We start from the raw sequence: 23,715 nt of genomic DNA on the forward strand, positions 1-23,715 counted from the left end.
ATTGAACTCAAGATAAGTGAACAGGTTCACTAAAGAAGGAGAGGGGCTCATCTCCTAATTATCCGCTTTTATTTCTTCTCGTCACCACCTACTCTCCTGCGTTGTCTCTGGCCACTCCAAATATTGGTCCTGCGACAGCCACAAAAGGGTAAAAAAACTAAAAATAATGCATAAGAACATTTTTAAGACTGAAAAGCTACATATTATGTGCTTGCTCTATTTCTACAGTAGTGTGCAACCTCTGTCTCCTAAGTATTAATTGGTAATGTTAATCATTAGCATCAAAGAAATCCTATTTCTTATTTTTAAACTACATCAATTCTTGGGACGTCCCTGGGGGTCCAGCAGTTAAGACTCTGTGCGTCCAATGCTGGGGGTGCAGGGGTTGGGGGGTGTGCAGGTTCCGTCCCTGGTTGGGGAACTAAGATCCCACATGCTGTGGGGCACGGTCAAAAAAATTTAAATAATTGTTTTAAATTGTTTTAATTAATTAAAATTAATCAAAAATAATCCTGACCCAGGGATCAAACCTGCATCTCCTGCATCTCCTGTACTGGCAGGCAGATTCTTTACCACTGAAGAACCTGAGAAGCCAAAACTTAATTCAACTGCATCAGTTCTTTAGCTCTTTAAGTCAACGTCATTTTAGTGAGAGTACTACTACCTGTACTCCATACTGCTTATTTCTGAGATGACGCAACACAAAAAGAAAGCACTACTAGTCTCCCAAATTCTTCATTTTCAGTATATCCTACAAGTCACCAACAGCATTTATATCTAACAGAGAACAACTTCTCAATCAGCTTAAGTTCCCCTTTCAGCTCTCTGAATTTCACCCAATAAGCCTCTTCTGCTAAAAAGTCTTGTTAAAACCCAAGAACCAGAAGCACTTACCTTGCACCTATGCCTAGTACTTAGTACATACTTTCTTTATGTTTGTTGAAAGAAATGCATTCTTTTTTTATTTTTGGCTGTCCTGTGTCTTCGTTGCTGCGAGGGCTTTCTCTGGTTGCAGCAAATGGGGGCTACCCTCCAGTTGTGGTGTGTGGGCTTCTCATGGTGGCGGCTGCTCTTGGTGCAGAGCACGGGCTCTAGGGCACAGGCTCAACAGTGGTGGTGCGCAGGCTTAGCTGCTCCATCGCATGTGGGATCTCCTCTGCTCAGGGACTGAACCCGTGTCTCCTGCATCGACAGGCAATTCTTTACCAGAGCCACCAGGGAAGGCCCTGGAAATGAATTATTAAAAGTCTGCACCAGCGTTTGCATCACTCTGGATTGAATATTGGTCCTGTACATTGACAAAACTAATCAGGTGATCTTTGTTTTCAGGGGCCAATAAAATTTTCACAAGCTTTGCTGTCACATGTATATTCAAGTCCCTTATCAAGCCACCAACCCCCACATTACCACCACCCACCCCAGAGAAGCCTCCTCACCTGTCTGACTCCCACCTCAACATCCCATAGCTGTAGAGAGACCTCTAACTGAGATATAATACAACCAGGTCTCCACCTGACCCAGCCCTGAACCTGCCTTCCTGCATCCTGGAACTTCGAGCTCCTCCACACACTACCTAATACATCCTTGTCTCTTCTAGGCAGAGACTCCTCTATATGACCTCTCTGCTCATGAAGTCTGCTAACTGCTAATTCTCACCTTGTTGAACATCCTCACAGCCACTACTTGGAGTCAGGCCTTCCCTGTCTATCGCCTGAATATCCTAACAGCCTACTAACAGGTCCCACCTACTTCTCGTTTCATCCATCTCCAACTCCTCTTCCCCAGTGTAGCCAGAGTAATCTTTCTAAAATACAGATCTGGCTGTGTTCTTTTGCTGCTTAAAAGCCATCTACCCAAAGTAGTGTATATACTCCCTGGAAATGACAAACAAGCCTCCTCCATTTCCAGACTTATCTCCTGCCATCCACCATCACACACCCTAGTGGTCCAGACAAACCAACCTGCCTGTCACTCCTCCAGCAACCCAGGCTCACTCACACCTCCATGCCTTTGCCCAGGTTGCTCCCTCTATTGGGTCTGCCCTGCTCATCTTTCAAAACAAGCCTTGCGGGTGGTGGTGGTGTAGTCACTAAGTTGCGTGCAACTCTTGCAACCCCATGGAGTGTAGCCTTCCAAGCTCCTCTACCCATGGGATTCTCCAGGCAAGAACACTGGAGTGGATTGTCATTTCCTTCTCTAGGGGATCTTCTTGACCCTGGATAGTTAGACTAAGTTTACTATCCCTCCTAAACACTCTCACAGCACTCTATATTTCCCCACTGTGGCATCACGCTTCACTGTAATTGATTATTATTTTTCTGTTTCCTCCTCTAACCTCCAAGCTTTTCTGTTTTGCTCATCACTAGATAACCAATACCTAACCCTGTATCTGACACCTAGTAGTGACTCAGTAAATACCCGAGTGACTGACTAAATAACATAATGACAGCAATAACAATGTTGTTGTTTAGTCACTAGGTTATGACTGACTCTTTGTGACCTCATGGACTGTAACCCGCCAGGCTCCTCTGTCCATGGGATTTCCTAGGCAAGAATACAGGAGCGAGTTGCCATTTCCTTCTCCAGCGGATCTTCTTGACCCAGGGATCGAACCTGCATCTCCGGCAGTGGCAGGCAGATTCTTTACCACTGAACCAGTGGGAAGCCCAGAAATAATAACAGCTAACACTTATTCAGTACTTATTACGCACCAGGCACTGTTTGAGGTACTTGATATGTGTTAATTCATTTAATCTTCAAAATAATCCTAAATATTATTTTTATCACTGTTTTAAAATAAAGAAATTGTGATGCAGAGATGTTAAATAAAATGTCCAAGGGCATATAGCCATTAAGAAACAGGATCTGAATGGGAACAGTGAATCCCAGGGCTTAGGTTCTTAACCCTCCTAGTACGACGACCTCTCCTTTACACATGATTCAGTTCAAATGTCACTTCCAGTGGAAACCTTCCCTTACCATCCAACCTGCGGTGTTTCTCTTCTGCATCCCATGACACTCCATTTCCACCTCCCGTCAGCACTGACCACGCTCACTATATGGCTTGGTGTCTGTTCCCGTTACTGCACGAGATCCTGGAGGACAGGGGCTTTGACTTGGTCTTATTTTCCTTTGTATCCTCAGTACACATGGTAAATACTCAAGTAACTTGGATGGATGGATGGATGGGTAACCTGAGCTGGACTATTAGCATTCATTTTCACATCATCCAGCAGGTGGCAGAAGAAGACAAAAGCTGAACAGAGGCTGACCTGTCTTACCTTTCACACGGGTCCCTTTCTTCATGATGGGCTCCTGATCCCGGCACAGCGTCACCGTCACTGTGGCTCTGGGTGTGCCGTAACCCCAGATCACTGCCCCTGCAGGCTCCCTCTGCAGCACCATGTAGTCGTCGATGTACGAAGCAAAGCGAAAACCAACATCTGAAAAATCCAGCAAATATTTAGACGAGAATCACTGGAGAGATTCAGTGCCAGATTGAATCTGGTGAAACAGCGAGGAACACGCAGTCTTAATACGTGAGAATTCCAAGTTACCCTGTCCTTTCAATTTTCTAAAACCAGATCTCATTCCTCCTAATTAGGTAAGCAGCATCACAAGGACAGTTTCCAGCAGTATGCATCATAGAACAAGATGACCAGTAAGGAAAATTCAAAGAGCCTGGGACAACCCATTTAATACGTGCCTCCTCCCCTTCAAAGCTCCTCATGTTCCTTTGCTCTCAGGCCTGGCCCTAACACTTGACTCCCTCCCCCCAAAATCACCAAACATGCTCTTTTTATGCATCTCACAGATGGTATTTATGAGAAAAATAAACCACTTCCTTTCCCTACTTTCCACTGCCACTCCCACTCCTCATAGATTGGAATAAAGAGGCTGCCTCTCTCCATCACAGCCCTTTCTAATCTTTTCCCTCCACTCTTTATCTCCCCTCTTCCATTCTCAGTGTCAATTTCCCTCAAATAACTCTCCTTACTGTGTTTTTTTGACAACCCACTGAAGATTCTAAATAAACCTTTATGAGTTTATGTGACAAGTCTGACTCTTTCTAAGGTACATTCAAATCAATTAAGATGCAAAAAATAAGGTCAGTGAGAGAGAGAAGGTCAAAGTGTCTGAACCAAAGGTCCTTCCTTGCAATTCGCCCACTTTGCAAGCTAAATTATATGAAGAGAAAGAGCCCTTGAAACTGTGGATTCTATTCTAGACAGTCACTAACAAGGCTGAATAAGAATTCACTTTAACGAGATCATTCCTATTTTTAAGCTCCAGCCTATATTGAAGTATTTTATTAATAACAAGTATCTATCCAAATTATCTCAGTGAATTCATCAAAACTTAATAAGAGAAGGAAAAAAAATGTTTTTCACTTACATCCCACTTTATCTGAAGAAAACAGACCAAAACCCCCTAGAAGAAAATAATTAACAAAATTAAGATTTTTTTTTTCAAGTGTTTTAAATAAAAATGATAGGCAGGAAAGAGAATCAAAACTAACAAAGTTGACATTATTTTCTCCCCAGAAGCTCCAAATGGTGACAGCCCCTCAGGCTATACTTAACAGGGCAGAATCACTAATGGGTCTCCTACACAGACTTAGTGGCCTATTTGTCCTGCACTTCAAATAACAGCCCTAGACATCCTCAGCTCTCTCAGGAGTTTGTTCCATCATAAAATCTACATGACAATCAAAGATCATCCAGAAGACCCACTGGGCTGGAGATGCACAGCTACCAGGAGCAAAATGCTCTAAGAGGAGACTACAGCAGTCTAGAATTGCATAAGCACTTTTGGCAGCCTGCTGGGGGGAAGGGAAGAGGCGCATGCGTGGGAAGGCCGAGTCCTGGGTAAGTGCTTCAAATGGAACAAAACCTGAAAACCCAAGGCCTAAGAGCCAAGCAGAAAGAGGATGGGGTAGGGAAGGGATTGAAGAAAACTGGCTGCTGCAGGCGTTATTGTTGTTTAGTCAGTAAGTCGTGTCAGACTCTTTTGTGACCCCGTGGATCATAGCCCATCAGGCTCCTCTGTCCACAGAATTTCCCAGACAAGAATACTGGAGGGGGCTGGCTGCAGGCATGAGACCATGCAAATGAGGGGTTCTGGGTGTGCGCAGCCACCTTCTCAAACGTTGGGGGAAAATACCTTCCCCCAACCCCTCGGTTAGTCTGTTGTTGACCACACACATCCGTTGAACCTGTTTGTGCACGACTCTATTCTGAGTTACAGAATTTGAGAGATGGAAAGGATCTTTTACACCCTAGGGTAGAATCATGTTATTTACTGATCAACAGACTGAGACCCAACTAGATTAGATAATTTTTTTAAATAGTTTGCAACTATTTAAATATTTTTATTTAAATATATTTTATAATATTTTAAGTTGCCCACTATGTTCACTTCACGGCAAATAGATGGGGAGACAGTTGAAAGAGTGGCAGACTTTATTTTTCTGGACTCCAAAATCACTGCAGATGGTGACTGCAGCCATGAAATTAAAAGATGCTTACTCCTCGGAAGGAAACTTATGACCAACCTAGACAGCATATTAAAAAGCAGAGATGTTACTTTGTCAACAAAGGTCTGTCTACTCAAGGCTACAGTTTTTCCAGTGGTCATGTATGGATGGGAGAGTTGGACTATAAAGAAAGCTGAGTGCCAAAGAATTGATACTTTTGAACTGTGGTGTTGGAGAAGACTCTTGAGAGTCCCTTGGACTGCAAGTCCATCCTAAAGGAGATCAGTCCTGGGTGTTCATTGGAAGGACTGATGTTGAAGCTGAAACTCCAATACTTAAGCCACCTGATGCAGAGAGCTGACTCATTTGAAAAGACCCCGATGCTGGGAAAGATTGAGGGCAGAAGGAGAAGGGGACGACAGAGGATAAGATGGTTGGATGGCATCACCAACTCAATGGACATGGGTTTGGGTGGACTCCAGGAGTTGGTGATGGACAGGGAGGCCTGGTGTGCTGCGGTTCATGGGGTCGAAAAGAGTCGGACACAACTGAGCGACTGAACTGACTATGTGCCATGGAGAAGGAAATGGCAACCCACTCCAGTATTCTTCCCTGGAGAATCCCATGGACAGAGGAGCCTGGCGGGCTACAGTCCATGGAGTTGCAAAGAGTCAAACACTACTGAAGTGACTTAGCATGCACTATGTGCCAGGCACAATTTTAAGCACTGAGGATACAACAGGGAAAGAAGTTGGGGGCGGGAGGGAGGCAGACAAAATTCCTTGCCAGCAGGAAGCTTACATTCTACTGGGGAGCTTAACTGTGGCACGCAGAGAACTAGACACATGACAGATGTTAAACTTCTTCGGCCCCAAATCACACAGGTAGTTCAGGACAGGACAAGAACTCAAGCCACCTGATTCCAAGATCACTGCAATCACTACTCTGCCACAGTTGGATACTGGTGGTAAAGCAAAGAAAAGTCACATTCCTTGTCGTTATAAAGCTCACATTCCAAGGTGACAACAGTAGACAGTGGTACATTACCAAGGAATGGAGCAATGGACAAAACAGAAGGAGAAAGGTGGTGCGACTGGTCATTGTTTTTGTCAACTACAAGACATTTAACATTTGAATTTTTTTGTTTTAGGTCTTCAATTTTTTCTTCATTTTGGTGTCAGAGTAGAAAAACAGGAATTAGTGTTCTGGGATGTTAAAAGTAGTCATTAAAAGTAGACTGACAACATGAGGGCAGTGGTTACTTCTGGTGAAGAACTAGTAGCTCCCTTGGGGAGGAATATTCTTGGAGTCTCAATAAAACTGCAACAGTCTAGCTCTTAAATTGTGTGTAAAACCCTTGGGTGTTCATTTTATTGCTTCACTGCTACATATATTCATGTACATTTCAAATATTACATGATGAACATGGGAAGAGAGGGAATGATTTGAAGAAGTCCGGATATGCAACCAAATACCAAGGAAAGAAAATCTAGAGCATCAATGAATAAAAAATAAAGACATTGTTAATTAAGGTTATGTAACAATATGACCCAAAGGCAAAGATAAATAAAATACTGATGTTAAAGTTAACAGCCTTTAACATAAAAACTAATAATGGCCCTCTTTTTCTTCTCCCCACTTCATATACTGGACTCAAAAGTCACTGTGGGGATGAATCAGGAAACGATACAGAGTGCTAGTTTATGCCTTTGTTAAACCCCGAAAACCACTTATGAGCTGCAGTTTGTCTTCATCTATGTACTCTGCGGATTCATACACAGAGCAAGAGTCCCTTCACTGCACGCAGTCTGTTCTCCCACTTAAACTTTCTTTCTGTGACCCAGCGTCCAGCCCGGGGTCAAATGACACGATATGACCAGGACAATAGTCAAAATGAGTCATCCTCCTACCCAAAAAAACGGCTATTATCCCACTATCAATGCCCGCGAGCAGGAATCAAAGCTGAGTCTTAAATACTCCGGGCTGGTTGAGAGGGCTGTCTGTCTTAGCCATCATCACCACTTAAACTAGTAAAAGTTAATTCCCCCAAGGAATCCAGCCCGGGGCAAACCTTCCCCAACGGTACCACTGAGGGGGCAGCACTGAAACGTTCTGGATGACTCAGTCACCCGTTTCCAAATATTATCTAACTAGCTTCGCCCCCTCCCCTTCGAGTGTCCCCGCAGTTCTTTCAAGACCCTGAGCGCATCGGTCTGGGCACACCTAGGCCTCCCCTCCTGAGATAAACCCAATGCTCTCGCTGCCCCACGCGAGGCGTCATAAGGGCGGTGGAAGGGAGTGAAGGAAGCAAACGGGCCGGGGTTCCGGCCCAGCAGACACCTGCAACCTAGGCCTGGGCCGTAGAACCCGGTTCCTGCCCGGGGATCCTTTCCCGACCTAGAGAAGCAGGCGCCCGGAGCGGTCCTGCGGAGGACGCGGAATCTCGGAGTCCTCGCAGGCCGACGGATGGGCAGGGTTCGGGCCGAGCGCGGCCGCCTCACCTGCACTTACGTGGGCCTGCAGGAATAACCGTAGCACCAGACCCAAGACAAATTCCGACGCAATCATGTTGGCAAGAAGCCGTCCCCGCCGCGCAGGCCTCGGGGCATGGACGCCAGCGAGGGCGGGGCCGTGGGGCGGGGCGGAAAAGCTCTGACTCCGCCCTTCCCAGGCCAGAAGTCCGCGAAGCTGTCCGCGGCCGCCGGGGGGCCCGTGCCTCTCTTCGGCCACCGTAGTGGAATGAGGGAGCGGGGACGGGGGAGGAAACGGTTTCCCGGCAACGAGAAAAAACAACCGGAACCATCGACTCCAGCTCTAAGAGAACGGAGAGGTGAGGCGGTTTACCCCATTTCCTCTTCGAAATAGAGACCTCGCCTTTTCCCTTAGTCTCTGGTATTTTCTCAGGATCCCCTCCCGCAATCTGGGAAGCCGAGGACAGGCTGGGAACCCAGTAGTCCATTTTGCGAGTCTGAAATCCCAGATCTCGACGACCCGCCCCCCAGTAGACCTGTGGTCCCTCTCCGACCGCCCTCCACTCCCCGTATCGGTCCAGGGTTTCTTCCTCTCACAACCAATGATTCAATGCTTCACCTCCTGTTCCGTCAAAAAAAAAAAAGAAGAAGAAGAAGAAGGAGAAGAAAGTCCACAGATTCGGCCTCATTAAGCTTTCTAGACCCCCACCGAGACCCCTACCACGACTTCCGGGCTTATTCGGCAGTGACGCTGTCACAAACAGGCCAGGTCCCTGAGTGTTGTTTGCAGACTCAGTAGCCCAACCCGCTGCTTAGCATCTATCCTTATCTTGGCCCTTGTATGCTAAGAGAGAAAACAAAACAAACAAACAAAAAAGTAAGAATCCCAAACCTTTTGAGGCTGGAATTGCTATGTCGTGACTTTGCCCCCAGCTCTCTCGCCCCACTGCCTCTTCCACAAATACAGAGAGGCTTCGACGAGGCGCCCTAGGTCATACTTCAGAAGTGGAAGCCAGGGGAACGACTTAAGTCCGAAACACATTCATTCGACAAGCTAGAGTAGTTTCAATGACTTACGTTTTTTTTTTTTTTAACACCTTAAACAGGGTTTTTTTTCGGCAATTTAAGATGAATTTTTAGCAATCAGTCTCTAAATTACTGTGGGATAGGAAAAATTACCCTTTTAAAGGGAGAGAGGAGAAAGTACTTAGTATCATAGTGAAAATCTGTGATTTTTGTAATTTTTTAAAAATGATTTCACCTGTTAAATATTTTTAATGTTCTAATAATGGAAAATTTCAAAACTCTTTGGAAGAAATTGACGGACTTGGATTGTACTGGGGGGAAAGGATTGAAGTCCAGAAATTTGGGGTCTCAGAAATAATTTGTGGTCTTAGTTGTGATTATCTGAGTGAAATGAGACAAATTTAAAGACAGAACTCTTTCATGCATCTCTAGGTACAGTAGACAGTTCCTCCCAAAGAGATGTCGATTCCGTTTTCCAACACCCACTACCGAATTCCACAAGGATTTGGAAATCTTCTTGAAGGGCTCACACGCGAGATTCTGAGGGAGCAACCGGACAATATACCAGCTTTTGCCGCAGCATATTTTGAGAATCTTCTAGAGAAAAGAGAAAGTAAGCTTTATAAAAATAGGCTTTAAAAAAAAGAGAGAGCGACTAAACGTTTGATTATGGTGAGACTTGTTTAAGACCAGCGTCATTCCACAGAAATCCTTTATGAGGCAGGGAGCTTTCAAATAAGAGTTTGTTATTTGAAACAGCCTTTGGGGGCTTCCCAAGTGGCACTAGCGGTAAAGTACCCAACTTTATACAGTAATACAGGAGAGTTAAAAGACACGGGTTCGATCCCTGAGTTAGGAAGATCCCCCGGAAGAGGGCATGGCAACCCACTCTAGTAGTACCGCATGGACAAAGGAACCTGGCAGGCTATACAGTCCATGGGGTTGCAAAGAGTCTGACACAACTGGAGTGGCTTAGAACACACACGGGTGCCTTGAATCACATTATTTCACATTATTGAAGGTTACCAGTTTATCACCCAGACCTGCTTTGTATTTCTCATGGACAGGTGGGGTGGAAGGGGAGCTCTGGAGAACACCCAGCCTAGCTCTTTTCCTGAATACTGTGCCTATGCCTCCCAGGCAGTTGACTGTCTCTTCTTCCCGGGAGGAGGGTTTGTGGTTTTCTTTATATTTTGACTCTCCTCTAACTTGAAAGTATTAAGTGTTGTAAAAAAAAAAATGTTATACTCCTTAGATTAAATAAGTTGGTATTCGCAGGGGTGTATGAAACTGTTCCTCAATAATACAGAGAAAAACTGCTTTGAAAAGTGAACTTCCAGCTTGGGAAAGTAATTTATATTCTTTTTCTGTATTTCCAAGGTCCCATACTGTCCAAAGACTAAGATTCATGCTAACTCTTTGGCTGAGAGCCAAAACAGAGTTTCTTCACTTCCATAAATAAAATTTCCAAATTCTCAGCTATTAAGTTTCTACTAAAAACGCTGACTAGAACAACCATTTTGTTTAAGCTATTGTCATTACTTTTGATAACAGTATTCCAACAGAGTAGTAAAGGTGCCCGTGGTGTGGCTCAAAGGCAAAGACTCCTCCTGCTTATGCGGGAGACACTGGTTCCTGCATCAAGAAGATCACCTGGAGAAGGAGATGGCTTCCACTCCAGTATTATTGCCTGGGAAATCCTTTGGACAGAGGAGTCTGGCAGGCTACAGTTCATGGGGTCGCAGAGAGACACAGCTTAGTGACTAAACAACAACAAGAAACAAATAGTCACAAGCAAATAAACATTCCATTTTAATCATTTTACAGAGGGAGGAAAGCTACCTGAGGCTTGAACTGAAACAACCCATACACACTATATAGCTCCACCTCCTTCTCCTCTTTGCTCTACCTTAACCAAGCTCAGAATCTCTGCCAATTTTCTGAATTGCTGGTCTTTTCCATTTCCGGTCAGTGTGAATATTTGTTACCCAATTTGAAACTTAAATGCCACTAAAAAAACTATTAAGAGAAATCCTTTAGAGTAAGAGGTAAATTGCAGTGAACATTAATTTTATTATTATAACATTAATTTTACAAACTCATGACTAAAAAGTCTTTTTGTTTATTTGATTTTAGACCTCAGAAACATCCCATTACAAAACCATGTGAGTCATTTGTTGCCAGATCATGATAATTAAAGTAACTGGTGATTCAGATTAATGCTCTCAGAATACAAACTTTCTAACTAATAAAAAATGGGTAAAACTATTTTGAAAAATATAAGTACCACACCCATTTCCACTCATATAAATGAGGTGATACAAGGATCAGAAGTTAGCCTTTCCAAAAAGACAAAAAAGAGTCCTCTAGCCTAGTCTCTCACAGAGTGCAAGAATTCCCTTGCCAGCATTCCTCATAGGTAATTACTCATCTTAATCTTGAAGATTTTTTTGTGACAGGAAATGTTTTAGTATATGACATAAAGTGATATCAAACCTCTAGGGAAAAGGTGGGCTTTTATCAAATGATCTTGAGATAAAGATGTTAAAAGATTAAATTGGATCTATTTCTTATATCATATACCAGGATAAAGTTTCAAATTGATCAGAGATTTAAATATTTTTAAAAATGAAACCATACAAATACTGGAAGAAAGCATGAATTAATTTCTCTGTAACATAAAAGAGGAAAAATTTTTGCTAGCTAAGTTACTATACTTTAAAAATCCAAAAGCAATTAAAGAAAATATTGATAAAATTGGCAACATAGAAATAGATTTTTACTTTTACAAAAATCACCACATGGGAAAGAAAACTACAAATGACAGAAAAAAAATTTGCAAATTCTATTACAGTGGGTTAATAAATGTAGTGAATAAAAAGTATGTCAAAATCATGAGAAGAAAACAACAACCTTATAATAAAAATGGGCAAGTGATGTGAGCAATTTGCACAAAAATAAGTGTAAATGACTCACCCTCAACATATGAAAATGTATTCAAAATAACCAATGATAACAGAATAACAGAAGCCCAAACCAAAACTAGAATGAAGTTCCACCACCCACCAACAGGACTCCATTCATCAAGTTGACAAAAAGCCAAAAGTGTGCCAGTTTATTATAGGCAACACTAGAGAGGAAATAAGCACTCATATACATTGCTGGAGGAGATGCAAAATGATAACAACCCCAAGAAGGGGACTTAGCAATATCTACCAAATTACATCTATTTTTACCTTTGACCTGTATTTTATTCACTTTTCATTGTATTGTTACTTGAGGAAGCAACCCAAATATTCATCATAGGGGATTTTTTAAAATAAACTTGAGTAAGTCTACACTATTGATAAACGTGCAGCTATAAAAAAACAAGCAAAAATGAAATGAGGAAGATTTCTATGATGCTATAGAGTGATCTTCAGGGCATATTAAGTGAAAAAAGTAAGATAGAAGAAAACATGTTTAGTATGTACCAATTATCTAACAGAGGTATTGATATGAATACATAACTGTTCACTTATATTTTTAAATGGAGAATAAATCTTTCTAAAAATTATTTTTTACCCCTAGCAGGAGAAGGAAGAGTGGCGGGAATAGCATAGAAGCTAGACTTCTCTGACTGTATCTTAAATCAAATCATGTATGTTTAACATAGTTATCAAAACAGAATTAAAATTGTTCAGCAATTTCTAAGTTTAGAAGCAAAATGAAATAAATGAACCTAACTAGTATTAAATGGGTAACATGACCACAGAAAAAAGGATTATTTCACGTTACTTTATAACCCAGTGCTTTGTGCATTCCTGATGGATATAGCCTAAAAACAAAATGATGTTAAAAAAATATATTTAATTGTTTTCATCTATCACTGTTAATAATATTACAGTGTAGTTATTTCAAAGTTTTTATACATTGTAGGACATAGCAAATAATTAACTATCCTATTGGTATTAGGAATAGGATTTTTAGTGTAAGAAAAAGTACATACAAATATAAAAATGAAAGAAGTTAATAAACTCCCATAATTCTAAATTTGAATTGAAAAGTGTCAGTGTGATTTCATGGTGTATTTTCTCTTTAAAAAAAGACAATATTATTTTCTAGCTCTATACACTTTTTTAAAGGCCTCAAAACAATGACCAGCCCAGTATCAGTGAGCCCTTTGTCCCTAGATTGTGGCTTCTAACTACAGTTTTCCAAAAACCAGGGCTTCCTGGAGAACTAACCAATCCCGTGAACTGACCAGAAAGTATGCAAGATTAGCCTCATCACCTTGTTGTACCGGCAAGTAAGAAAGCTATCAAAGGTTATTAGAGTTGTTTCCATAGGACTCAGGAACATCTGAACACCTGAATAAGCTCATACTGCCCAATTTGGGACAATTAGAACATCAGTAAGATGAATAACAGAGAAGGCAATGGCACCCCACTCCAGTACTTTTGCCGGGAAAATCCCGTGGACAGAGGAGCCTGGTGGGCCGCAGTCCATGGGGTCACTAGGAGTCGGACACGACTGAGCGACTTCCCTTTCACTTTTCACTTTCATGCCTTGGAGAAGGAAATGGCAACCCACTCCAGTGTTCTTGCCTGGAGAATCCCAGGGACGGGGGAGCCTGGTAGGCTGCCGTCTATGGGATCGCACAGAGTCAGACACGACTGAAGCGACTTAACAGCAGCAGTAGCAGCAGCAAGATGAATAAATGCAGGGGATTGAAATTCATTCCATTTCTTAAATGTTCATTAGTTCATAATTATTTACTGGAAAGCAAAACAAACAACAACAAGAAACTCCGTGAGATATCCTAAGGAACTTACTTATTAATCTAAAAATTGGTAAATAGTCAAACCTCTAACCTGCCTTTACTGTAAGAACTGTATTTCAGAGTAACCAAATAGGTAAAGTATTTTTTGTTGCATACTCCAGAAATAGAGAAGTAATAATCAAATTGAACACTGCCATTTTGCAATCCCTAAAGAAATTATCTAAGCGAGTCATCAACGGGCCCATAAAAACTGAAAAAGAGAAACAACCAGATATATATTTCCTAACAGAATTATACCATGCTACCTATAAAGTATTCTTGGAAAAAAAAATCAAACCTGAATCAGATCAAACCTGTAGATCTAACTGGAAATATACAGGAAGTTCAAAGGCAGAGGAACTTGTTAAAAAATTATAATGGGAATGGAATTAGAAATATCCAAACTGTGGAAAACTCCAAAGGAAAAATGACTTAATTTCCTCAATAAATAAATGGGAAGGAAAAAATGTGGGGTGGGACACAGGGAAGTTTCAATTAAAAGGGATTTAAAAGACACTGCAAAAGGTTGTGTGTTTGGATCCTGATTTGAACAGATCAACAGTAAAAATAAATAAATAAAAATACACTAGATAATGGAGCTTCCTAGGTCGCTCAGTAGAAGATGCAAGAGATAATGGGTTTGATCCCTGGGTCGGGAAGATGCCCTAGAGTGGGAAGTGGCAACCCACTACAGTAGCTTTGGCTGGAAAATTCGCTGGACAGAGGAGACTGACGGGCCACAATCAGTGGGGTTGCAAAGAGTGGGACACGACTGAGCAGCTGAGCACAAGCAATACTAGATAATGGGAGGAATTTGGATATTTGATGGTATTAAGGAATTATTGCTATTATTTTTAGGCATGATAATGGCATTATGGCTTTATATCTCAGAGATGCATGCTGATGCAAGTATTTATAGATGAAGTAATAAGATGCTTGGGATTGGCTTGAAAATAATCAGAAGAAAGGGCAGGAAAATGAATGTGAAGTTACAAATAAAATAAGATCAATCATGAGCTTGTAATTATTGAATCTGAGTAATGTGCACTTGGAAATTTGTTATATTATTCTCTCTACTTTCTAAGCCTGAAATACTTCATAATGAAAAGTTAAAGAAAAATTCTATTTAAATATAAATACTTCTGTCTACCTGACTACATAATATGCCTACTTTTTTTTAAGAAAAAACTTCTCCCCTCTTTCATTTCTCCAAATTTCCTCACTATTCACCATTTATTTTTATACATTTTTCTTATGTTTACTAATACATAATAAGTTTCTATAAGTATATAGTAATACATTTCTATACTGATATTTAAGTATTGGCATTTGTTCTCTACCACTCCCATTTTATTGTAACTTCTATGAAAGCATCAAGTAGGTTTTTTAACTGCTTTTCTAAATATCCTCAAGGGTTCATCTGGTGTTTAATTCATCATCATCACTGGTTATATCCACAGCACTAGGCTCTGTACAATGTCAATAAAATTTTCAAGGGTAAATAAAGGACCTATAATTTCAAAAAGAAAGCATTTTATGTTACTAGTCTGCATTTACTTTAATGAACTTCAAACTAAGTCTGGAATTATATTTTTATTATTTAGAAACCAACTTTGATCCAGCAGAATGGGGGGCTAAGGTTGATGACCGCTTCTATAACAACCATGCATTCAAGGTATGGTCCCGATAAGCTTTTGGATTTGGTTAATACTTCTCTCTGTCTCCAATACAGACATCCTTGGGATTGCCCATAATCATGAATATTGTGAAAGGCATTACAAATATCTTATGAAATCTTTTTAATTGTGCTATTCTTTCTGGAAATAAATTCTTTTCTAAGGTATCTGAATCGTGTACCATACTTAGCTTAAATTTGCAGATGATCCAAAAAAAAAAATTTACAGATGATCAACAGGAAAAATGTACTTGAAAGAGATAGAATGATTACTTTCAGTTATTGTGCAAATGTTATTGAGTATCACAGTGCTTATCAATAGCAGCTGTGCAATAAACAGTGGTTGAATTAATGAACGCTATTTCATAAAATAAAATAAAACACATAAAATAAAACAATTATTCATTATTGTTGATATCTTACAAAAGACTGATTAGAATTAAAGATGGTCTAGAGCCTTCCAAAGCCTTTGACTGTGTGGATCACAATAAACTGTGGAAAATTCATCAAGAGATGGGAATACCAGACCAGCTGATCTGCCTCTTGAGAAATTTGTATGCAGGTCAGGAAGCAACAATTAGAACTGGACATGGAACAACAGACTGGTTCCAAATAGGAAAAGGAGTTCGTCAAGGCTGTATATTGTCACCCTGTTTATTTAACTTATATGCAGAATACATCATGAGAAACGCTGGACTGGAAGAAACACAAGCTGGAATCAAGATTGCCGGGAGAAATATCAATCACCTCAGATATGCAGATGACACCACCCTTATGGCAGAAAGTGAAGAGGAACTCAAAAGCCTCCTGATGAAAGTGAAAGTGGAGAGTGAAAAAGTTGGCTTAAAGCTCAACATTCAGAAAACAAAGATCATGGCATCCGGTCCCACCACTTCATGGGAAATAGATGGGGAAACAGTGTCAGACTTTGTTTTTCTGGGCTCCAAAATCACTACAGATGGTGACTGCAGCCATGAAATTAAAAGACGCTTACTCCTTGGAAGGAAGGTTATGACCAACCTAGATAGCATATTCAAAAGCAGAGACATTACTTTGCCAACAAAGGTTCGTCTGTCTAGTCAAGGCTATGGTTTTTCCTGTGGTCATGTATGGATGTGAGAGTTGGACTGTGAAGAAAGCTGAGCACCGAAGAATTGATGCTTTTGAACTGTGGTGTTGGAGAAGACTCTTGAGAGTCCCTTGGACTGCAAGGATATCCAACCAGTCCATTCTGAAGGAGATCAGCCCTGGGATTTCTTTGGAAGGAATGATGGTAAAGCTGAAACTCCAGTACTTTGGCCACCTCATGTGAAGAGTTGACTCATTGGAAAAGACCCTGATGCTGGGAGGGATTGGGGGCAGGAGGAGAAGGGGACGACAGAGGATGAGATGGCTGGATGGCATCACCAACTCGATGGACGTGAGTCTGAGTGAACTCCGGGAGTTGGTGATGGACAGGGAGGCCTGGTGTGCTGCGATTCATGGGGTCGCAAAGAGTCGGACACGACTGAGCGACTGATCTGATCTGAGAGCCTTCTCTATTAAGCCAATCTATTCAGTCTGAACCTGTCTTCTTCTCAGTAGCATTCTCAGAACCAGTCTTTCTCAACCGAGGCTCCTCGAGATAATTATGCCCTAAGCCTAAGGCATCCATTGCATGTCAGGAATCAATGTCTCTCCTTTGTATCTAGACTGATTATGTTTATGTACCATCCTTGGGAAAATTGAGAAAATAATCACTTAAAGCATTCTATGTTCTGTGACTCCAATGAGGAACACTGGTTGAAAAAGGCCATGTGTGATCCAGCGTCTTTGGCACCAACTTGGAACTTGGTGGAAATTCAGGCTCTACCCCAGGTCTACCAAATCAGAAGTTAAATTTTAACAAGATCCACATAACTTGTAGATACGCCAGAACCTGGATGTAGTCTGAGAAACACTACTTTAGACAACTGTGATAATACATTAGCCATGAAGCATCATCAGGTACTAGAATTAGTAAGCAAAGGTCAAATTTTGATAATGTTACAGAGTAGATTTGGGGGATTTTCTGGGCAAATCGCACTGAGACTTATTCTGTGAGTTCAAAAGTGAAGTTCCATCCATTTGTGCCTGCCAGACACAGAGGTGTTCTTTTTTTTCCATCTAACTAGATTTTCTGTGTTCCTGTTTTATTGAAAGCAAAGGAATAATGTTGAAAATTTTTAAATCTTAAGTCACATAGCAATTTTAGAGTATTTTTTCTTCTCTTGAATTCTAAAGGCTTTATTTGATTAGCTTATAAGTCCTTAAATTTATGTTTTATGAATTAAAGAAGCTCTTCCCATAGTTTGTGAATTAACAATGCTCCTCTTCTGGAGGAAGATTTCGGTAACCATGTCAAGATAGAACTGGTTTCCTTTTTTTCTATTTAAATCCTTCCCCACAGCAAAACTTACTTCTTTGACTTAGTTTTTAATTTACAAACTTCATTAAAAAGTCTACTTGGCTTCACATTATGGAACAAAATAGGATTTATTTCATTCCTATTTGAGGAACTGTTGGCATCTCTTTTTTATTCTTTGTTCAAGGTTCATTACAGTATCATATGAAGTTTTAGTATAAGACAATGGCTTGGTTTCAATATAAAACAATATTACACACATTCCAAAAGCAGAAGGTCAAACTTTTTTTAACTAGTTCCTTGGTCTTTAATATTTGTTTTGCTATTCCCTTGAGAGTTTTCTTTTTCTATCCAACCGGCTTTCCTTGTTTAAAAATATGTATTTAATTTCTAGTACTTATCAATAATTTAATCTTTAATCACCTTTAAAGAGTTTGATCCAAGACTTTATTGTTTTGGAAACATTACCTATTTGGACCTCTCCCCTCTCTCCAGGAGCAAGAATCACCTGAAAAACATGAGCCTGGAAAAGAAAATTCTCAGACATCTGTGAAAGAGAAGACAGCCTTAGTAAGTTATATTTTCCATGTACTGTTGAGTTCCTACAAAAAAAAAATGACTTAATGAGAAACCTGTATGCAGGTCAGGAAGCAACAGTTAGAACTGGACATGGAACAACAGACTGGTTCCAAATAGGAAAAGGAGTACATCAAGGCTGTATATTGTCACCCTGCTTATTTAACGTATATGCAGAGTACATCATGAGAAACACTGGGCTGGATGAAGCAGAAGCTGGGATCAAGATTCCCGGGAGAAATATCAATAACCTCAAATATGCAGATGACACCACCCTTATGGCAGAAAGTGAAGAAGAACTAAAGAGACTCTTGATGAAAGTGAAAGAGGAGTGAAAAAGTTGGCTTAAAGCTCAACATTCAGAAAACGAAGATCATGGCATCTGGTCCAATCACTTAATGGCAAATAGATGGGGAGACAGTGGAAACAGTGGCAGACTATTTTTCTGGGCTCCAAAATCACTGCACATGGTGATTGCAGCCATGAAATTAAAAGACGCTTGCTCCTTGAAAGGAAATTTATGACCAACCTAGACAGCATATTAAAAAGCAGAGACTTACTTTGTCAACAAAGATCGGTCTAATCAAGGCTATCGTTTTTCCAGTGGTCATGTATGGATGTGAGAGTTGGACTGTGAAGAAAGCTGAGCATGGAAGAATTGATGCTTTTGAACTGTGGTGTTGGAGAAGACTCTTGAGAGTCCCTTGGACTGCAAGGAGATCCAACCAGTCCATTCTAAAGGAGATCAGTCCTGGGTGTCCATTGGAAGGACTGATGTTGAAGCTGAAAGTCCAATACTTTAGTCACCTGATGCAGAGAGCTGACTCATTTGAAAAGACCCTGATGCTGGGAAAGATTGAGGGCAGGAGGAGAAGGGACAACAGGATAAGATGGTTGGATGGCATCACCAACTCAATGGACATGGGTTTGGGTGGACTCCGGGAGTTGGTGATGAACAGGGAGGCCTGGGGTGCTGCAATTCATGGGGTCGCAAAGAGTCAGACATGACTGAGTGACTGAACTGAACTGAACTGAAAATAATGATTTTGCTTTCTAGATAACTAGCAACAGTGATGTACTAACTGCTGGATCATTTTTAGCCCTGCCTCTTATAAAGAAAACTATTCTTCCCCTTATAAAGAAAATCTTATTTTCCAAGATTGTCAACAGATGGGAAAAATCTCCCGAAGGAGAAGAACAGACCGAATTCACAGTCTCAGCCTTGATCCTTCAGATTCCTCTTCGACTCGGGGAACTTTTCACTAATCAAGGCTGTCCCCACCACACAGTGGCAAAGGTTCAGACATAACAAAGGAAATTTGTTATGGGGAAATTATTCTCATGGGGAATTACTTATTACAGTCAAATTAAATGGCTTCACTCAGTGAGTCCTACTCATCTTCCATGAATTTCACTCTACAGAATTCTGCCTGATGGCCTACATCCAAGCAATGGTGGGTTAGGCTCTGTCCACCCTCAAAATGCTTATATTCAGTGGTGTGCTAAAGCTAGCTGTTAAGAGACAGTTGTGCACATATCTACACCACCCCAAATATCACTTTGATATTTGAAATCAGCTATAGTGGGAGTATTAAGATCATCATAAATACTACAGATCAGGACTGTTTTTTTTGAAGAGCCAGTTGTTAAACATTTACTATAAACATATCACTGCCTATATGCTTCATTGTCCAGATCCAAGAGGACCAAGCCTAGTGAGAAGAACTCACTGTCTACAGTGTTAAAGGCCAGACTTCTGAATTTCTTTTCACATATTAATGTCCCAGTTAATTACCCAATAATTGACACCCAGAATGGGCATCCCCCTCCCCAGAGGGGTGAGAGTTTTCCTTATAACCTTTATAATTTATTTCAGTGCAACTCCATCTGCTTAACACGAGCACAAGATACACTGGGAGGTCAGGAAATAAGGGAGGGAGTATCCTTTCCTTACATCTCTAATTAGATGCTCTTACAGAGATTTTTTGACTTTGAATTTTGGTCCCATTGATTTCTAACTTCAGCATAATTCTTTTGCCCATGTTAGGGTATCATCTCAGAGAATTTTATACCAATCTGTTTGCATTTTAATAAATTTCAAGAGCTGGATTTGCCTGTTTGTCGTCGGGGGAGAAGGGGTTTAAATTAGCCCAAAGGTCCATTAGTAGGAAAATGAGTAAATTAATCAAAGTACATTAATGCAATGGAATACAATGGTGCCATTAAAAAGTGGGCAGAATTATGTAGTGAATAACATAGAAAAAGAGAGGCAAGATTCATTGTCACGTGGAAAAAGTAGTTGCAGAACATTGTGATTAGCATGATCTCATTTCTTTAAATAAAAAGGCAAATATATACCCATATGATTACATTTGATATATAGAGAAATTTTATAAGGTTATATTTACTTCACCTATAATAACAGTTACGTCTTAGGTATAGAACTTTGTAAAACAGAGAAAACCTTCACTACCATTGTATTTAAGTTTTTAAATATATATGTATCACTTTTAAAATTTTAAAAATATATTAAAAGCTGTATGTCTATTGACCTGTACACTGAAGATGTGTGCATTTCACTATCTGTAAATTATACCTGTTTTTTTTAAAGAAGGAAACTATATGTAAAAATTCAACTGCTGCTGCTGCTGCTAAGTCGCTTCAGTCATGTCCAACTCTGTGCGACCCCATAGACGGCAGCCCACCAGGCTCCCCCGTCCCTGGGATTCTCCAGGCAAGAACACTGGAGTGGGTTGCCATTTCCTTCTCCAATGCATGAAAGTGAAAAGTGAAAAGTGAAGTCGCTCAGTCATGTCCGACTCTTAGCGAGCCCATGGACTGCAGCCCACCAGGCTCCTCCGTCCATGGGATTTTCCAGGCAAGAGTACTGGAGTGGGGTGCCATTGCCTTCTCCAAAAAATTCAACTAATCATGTTAAAACTGATTTTGTCACATTAAATAGATTCCTCTGTGGCATTTCATTTTAAATATATGGTTCTGATTAGCTAATCATTGAGAATTTACTTTAATCCATCTTGTGTAATCACCATTCTTTTGAACAGCACACTTACTATTCTTGGCATTTTTACCCTGCTTCAAGGATTCTGAGTTATTTCCCCCACCAAAAAATGTTAAATAAGAAGCTGTTAAATAGGAGCTATTTCAGGAGGGAAGAAATTGACAGCAATCTTTTACTGCAGAGACACATCAAAAATTGACAAAACAAAATGCCTACTATTTTGGCGTTCACTATTTGGTACCCCTATGGGCTTCCCTGGTGGCTCAGCAGTAAAGAATTTGCCTGCCATTGCAGGAGACAAGGGTTCAGTCCCTAAGTTGGGAAGATCCCCTGGAGAAGGAAATGGCAACCCACGCCAGTATTCTTGCCTAGGAAATCCCATTGACAGAGGAGCCTGGAGGGCTATAGTCCCTGGGGTCGCAAAGAGTCGGACATGACTTAGTGACTAAACAACAGGGACAGCGTTTGGTACATATACAATATGATGCTATGGAAGCAACCCATCTCAACGGTTACATCCCTAAATTGATTAAATTTAGGCATTTATTTTTATGGCATCAAAATATGGGGGATGTTTAAAAGTCTCTTACTTGTTCTCCTTTCCGGGAAGGAATCTCCTGAAGAAGACAAGGACATGGAAGAGAATGCTGCTCTCAAAATCCAGGCAGCCTTCCGGGGACACTTAGCCAGAGAGGAGGTAAAGAAAATGAAATCGAGTGATCTTGAAGAAGAGAAAACAGAGGAAAACGAGTGAGGAGACTGGCTTTACCCCCACAGAAAACAAGAAAAAAATCCAAATCCATCAACCTTGTTGTGATTGTCTTTTTTTCTTAGTGAGATTTGATGTCATGAAATAACATTTGTTGCTGTTGTGAAAAATCTGTCGTGAGCATTTGTTTAATAAACATGCCATTGAACACATGCCTCTTGAAGATTTCTCTGATATCATGAGTCTTATTTATACTTCTCCCAAGTGTGTGTCTAGAGGCCCTTGGATTTAGAGTTACAAAGCTAGATTTAGAGTGTCTGGCCTAACCATTATCTAATGAATAAATATTCTCTATCACATCCCTGAAAAATAATCCTTTGTCTCTTGTTTCACTCCCAGTAGTAGAGAATTTCACTGCCTTTCTAGAATGGTCCATTTAGTTTTTGAGTAACTCAAATTTATTAGAAAAATAAACTGAGTCAAAACCCTGTCTCCCTGGAAGTTTCACTCATTGCTTTTCATTTATCGTGCATGCAGACCATCTTTTATTGAAAAAAATGTATTGAGCACAATTCATGGGCTAGGACTTAGTAGTAAACATCTGCTCGTGCAGCTGGCGGTTTGTTGTTGTTTTTTTTTCCTTTTGTCTTGCTTTGCAGAACTGCACAGAACTAGACTAATGTATAATATTTGCAAAAAAACAAAACTTTTCATAACGTCATAGATGCTCTGTTCTTTAGCTAAAATTTCCCAAGTTTCTTTAAATTGTAAATGATAATACATGTTTCACAAACTCAGGAGCCCATGCCTTTTATTTTTCAGTGAACCACTCAGGCTCTCAGGGCCTTATTTTCGGAAAGTTTAGTTTTCCTTTTTTGAGACTTCCCCACCCTTGAATATCAAAAAGACTGCAGGGTTCATGGCTTAGGCCAAAACTTGCAGTTGCCTTCCCAGAATAAAACGGAGAGAAAATGGAGTCTTATCTTTTAATTGGTGCTGTTGCCATCTACCAGCAGACTAAGGTAATGTTCTGCCTGATTTAAGAGACAAAGACTTTTTCCCTAGTGAATATATAACAGGGTAAAATAAGATGCCAGTTAACTTTTTCAATAACTCTATTATACACGGGAAGTGATTAAAACTGTGTCTTCCATGTAGTCAGTGTACACGCAGACACACACACACGCATACACAGACACATCTAGGGATGGTAATATTTTTGGTGAAGGAGGAAAAGAAAAATGGTGGCAGTGTTAGGACAAGGCATATGAATTAACTTTATTAGCATGTGTTTGATTTTCTTCTTATCTCTCTGGCTGCTCCTTTTCAATCTTCTCTGCTGCTAATTCGTCAACACCTCAGCCACCAAATACAAAATGCCCCCGGCCTTAGTCCTTGGACCTCCTTTCAAGAGATCACACTTACTTGTGGATCCCGTCCAGTCTTGGCTTTATTTTTTTTTTTTTTTAGTATATTATTTACTTATTTCTGGCTGCATCAGGTTTTAGGTGTGGCACAGGAGTCCTCGTTTACAATCTGTCAGCAAAATCTGTAGACTCTATGGCTAAAATTACCCGCC

The 23,715-nt window shown here is 40.6% G+C and overlaps 2 protein-coding genes across 10 annotated transcripts in view; one reads left to right on the forward strand and one right to left on the reverse strand.

The window, feature by feature from the left end:
* The window catches only part of SIAE (sialic acid acetylesterase), a 37,751-nt gene extending 29,647 nt beyond the window's left edge, over positions 1–8,104 (reverse strand). For 2 of the 8 annotated variants that reach the window (XM_070365233.1, XM_070365229.1), the window contains exons 1-3: positions 7,978–8,095; positions 4,396–4,431; positions 3,273–3,443 (exon numbers count right to left, since the gene is read on the reverse strand). In XM_070365233.1, coding sequence (XP_070221334.1) covers positions 3,273–3,443; positions 4,396–4,431; positions 7,978–8,044 — 274 coding nt within the window. In that variant the 5' untranslated portion in view covers positions 8,045–8,095. Of the gene's footprint in view, positions 1–3,272; positions 3,444–4,395; positions 4,432–7,977 lie in introns of all 8 variants that reach the window. The other 6 variants (XM_005903938.3, XM_005903937.3, XM_070365232.1 and 3 more) reach the window with 5 other exon arrangements.
* A 61-nt stretch (positions 8,105–8,165) lies between these two features.
* Positions 8,166–22,359, forward strand: SPA17 (sperm autoantigenic protein 17). 2 transcript variants are annotated; one of them, XM_005903939.3, is made up of 5 exons: positions 8,166–8,306; positions 9,406–9,586; positions 15,379–15,449; positions 18,328–18,402; positions 22,038–22,359. In XM_005903939.3, the coding sequence occupies exons 2-5, from the start codon at positions 9,433–9,435 to the stop codon at positions 22,179–22,181; spliced, it is 444 nt and encodes a 147-aa protein (XP_005904001.1). In that variant the 5' UTR covers positions 8,166–8,306; positions 9,406–9,432; the 3' UTR covers positions 22,182–22,359. The 2 variants fall into 2 exon arrangements, with proteins under 2 accessions (XP_005904001.1, XP_014336363.1); XM_014480877.2 differs by lacking the exon at positions 18,328–18,402.
* The last annotated feature ends 1,356 nt before the right edge of the window (positions 22,360–23,715 follow it).

Source organism: Bos mutus, chromosome 29 (genome assembly GCF_027580195.1).
Source record: "Bos mutus isolate GX-2022 chromosome 29, NWIPB_WYAK_1.1, whole genome shotgun sequence".
NCBI classification, from domain to species: Eukaryota; Metazoa; Chordata; class Mammalia; order Artiodactyla; family Bovidae; genus Bos; species Bos mutus.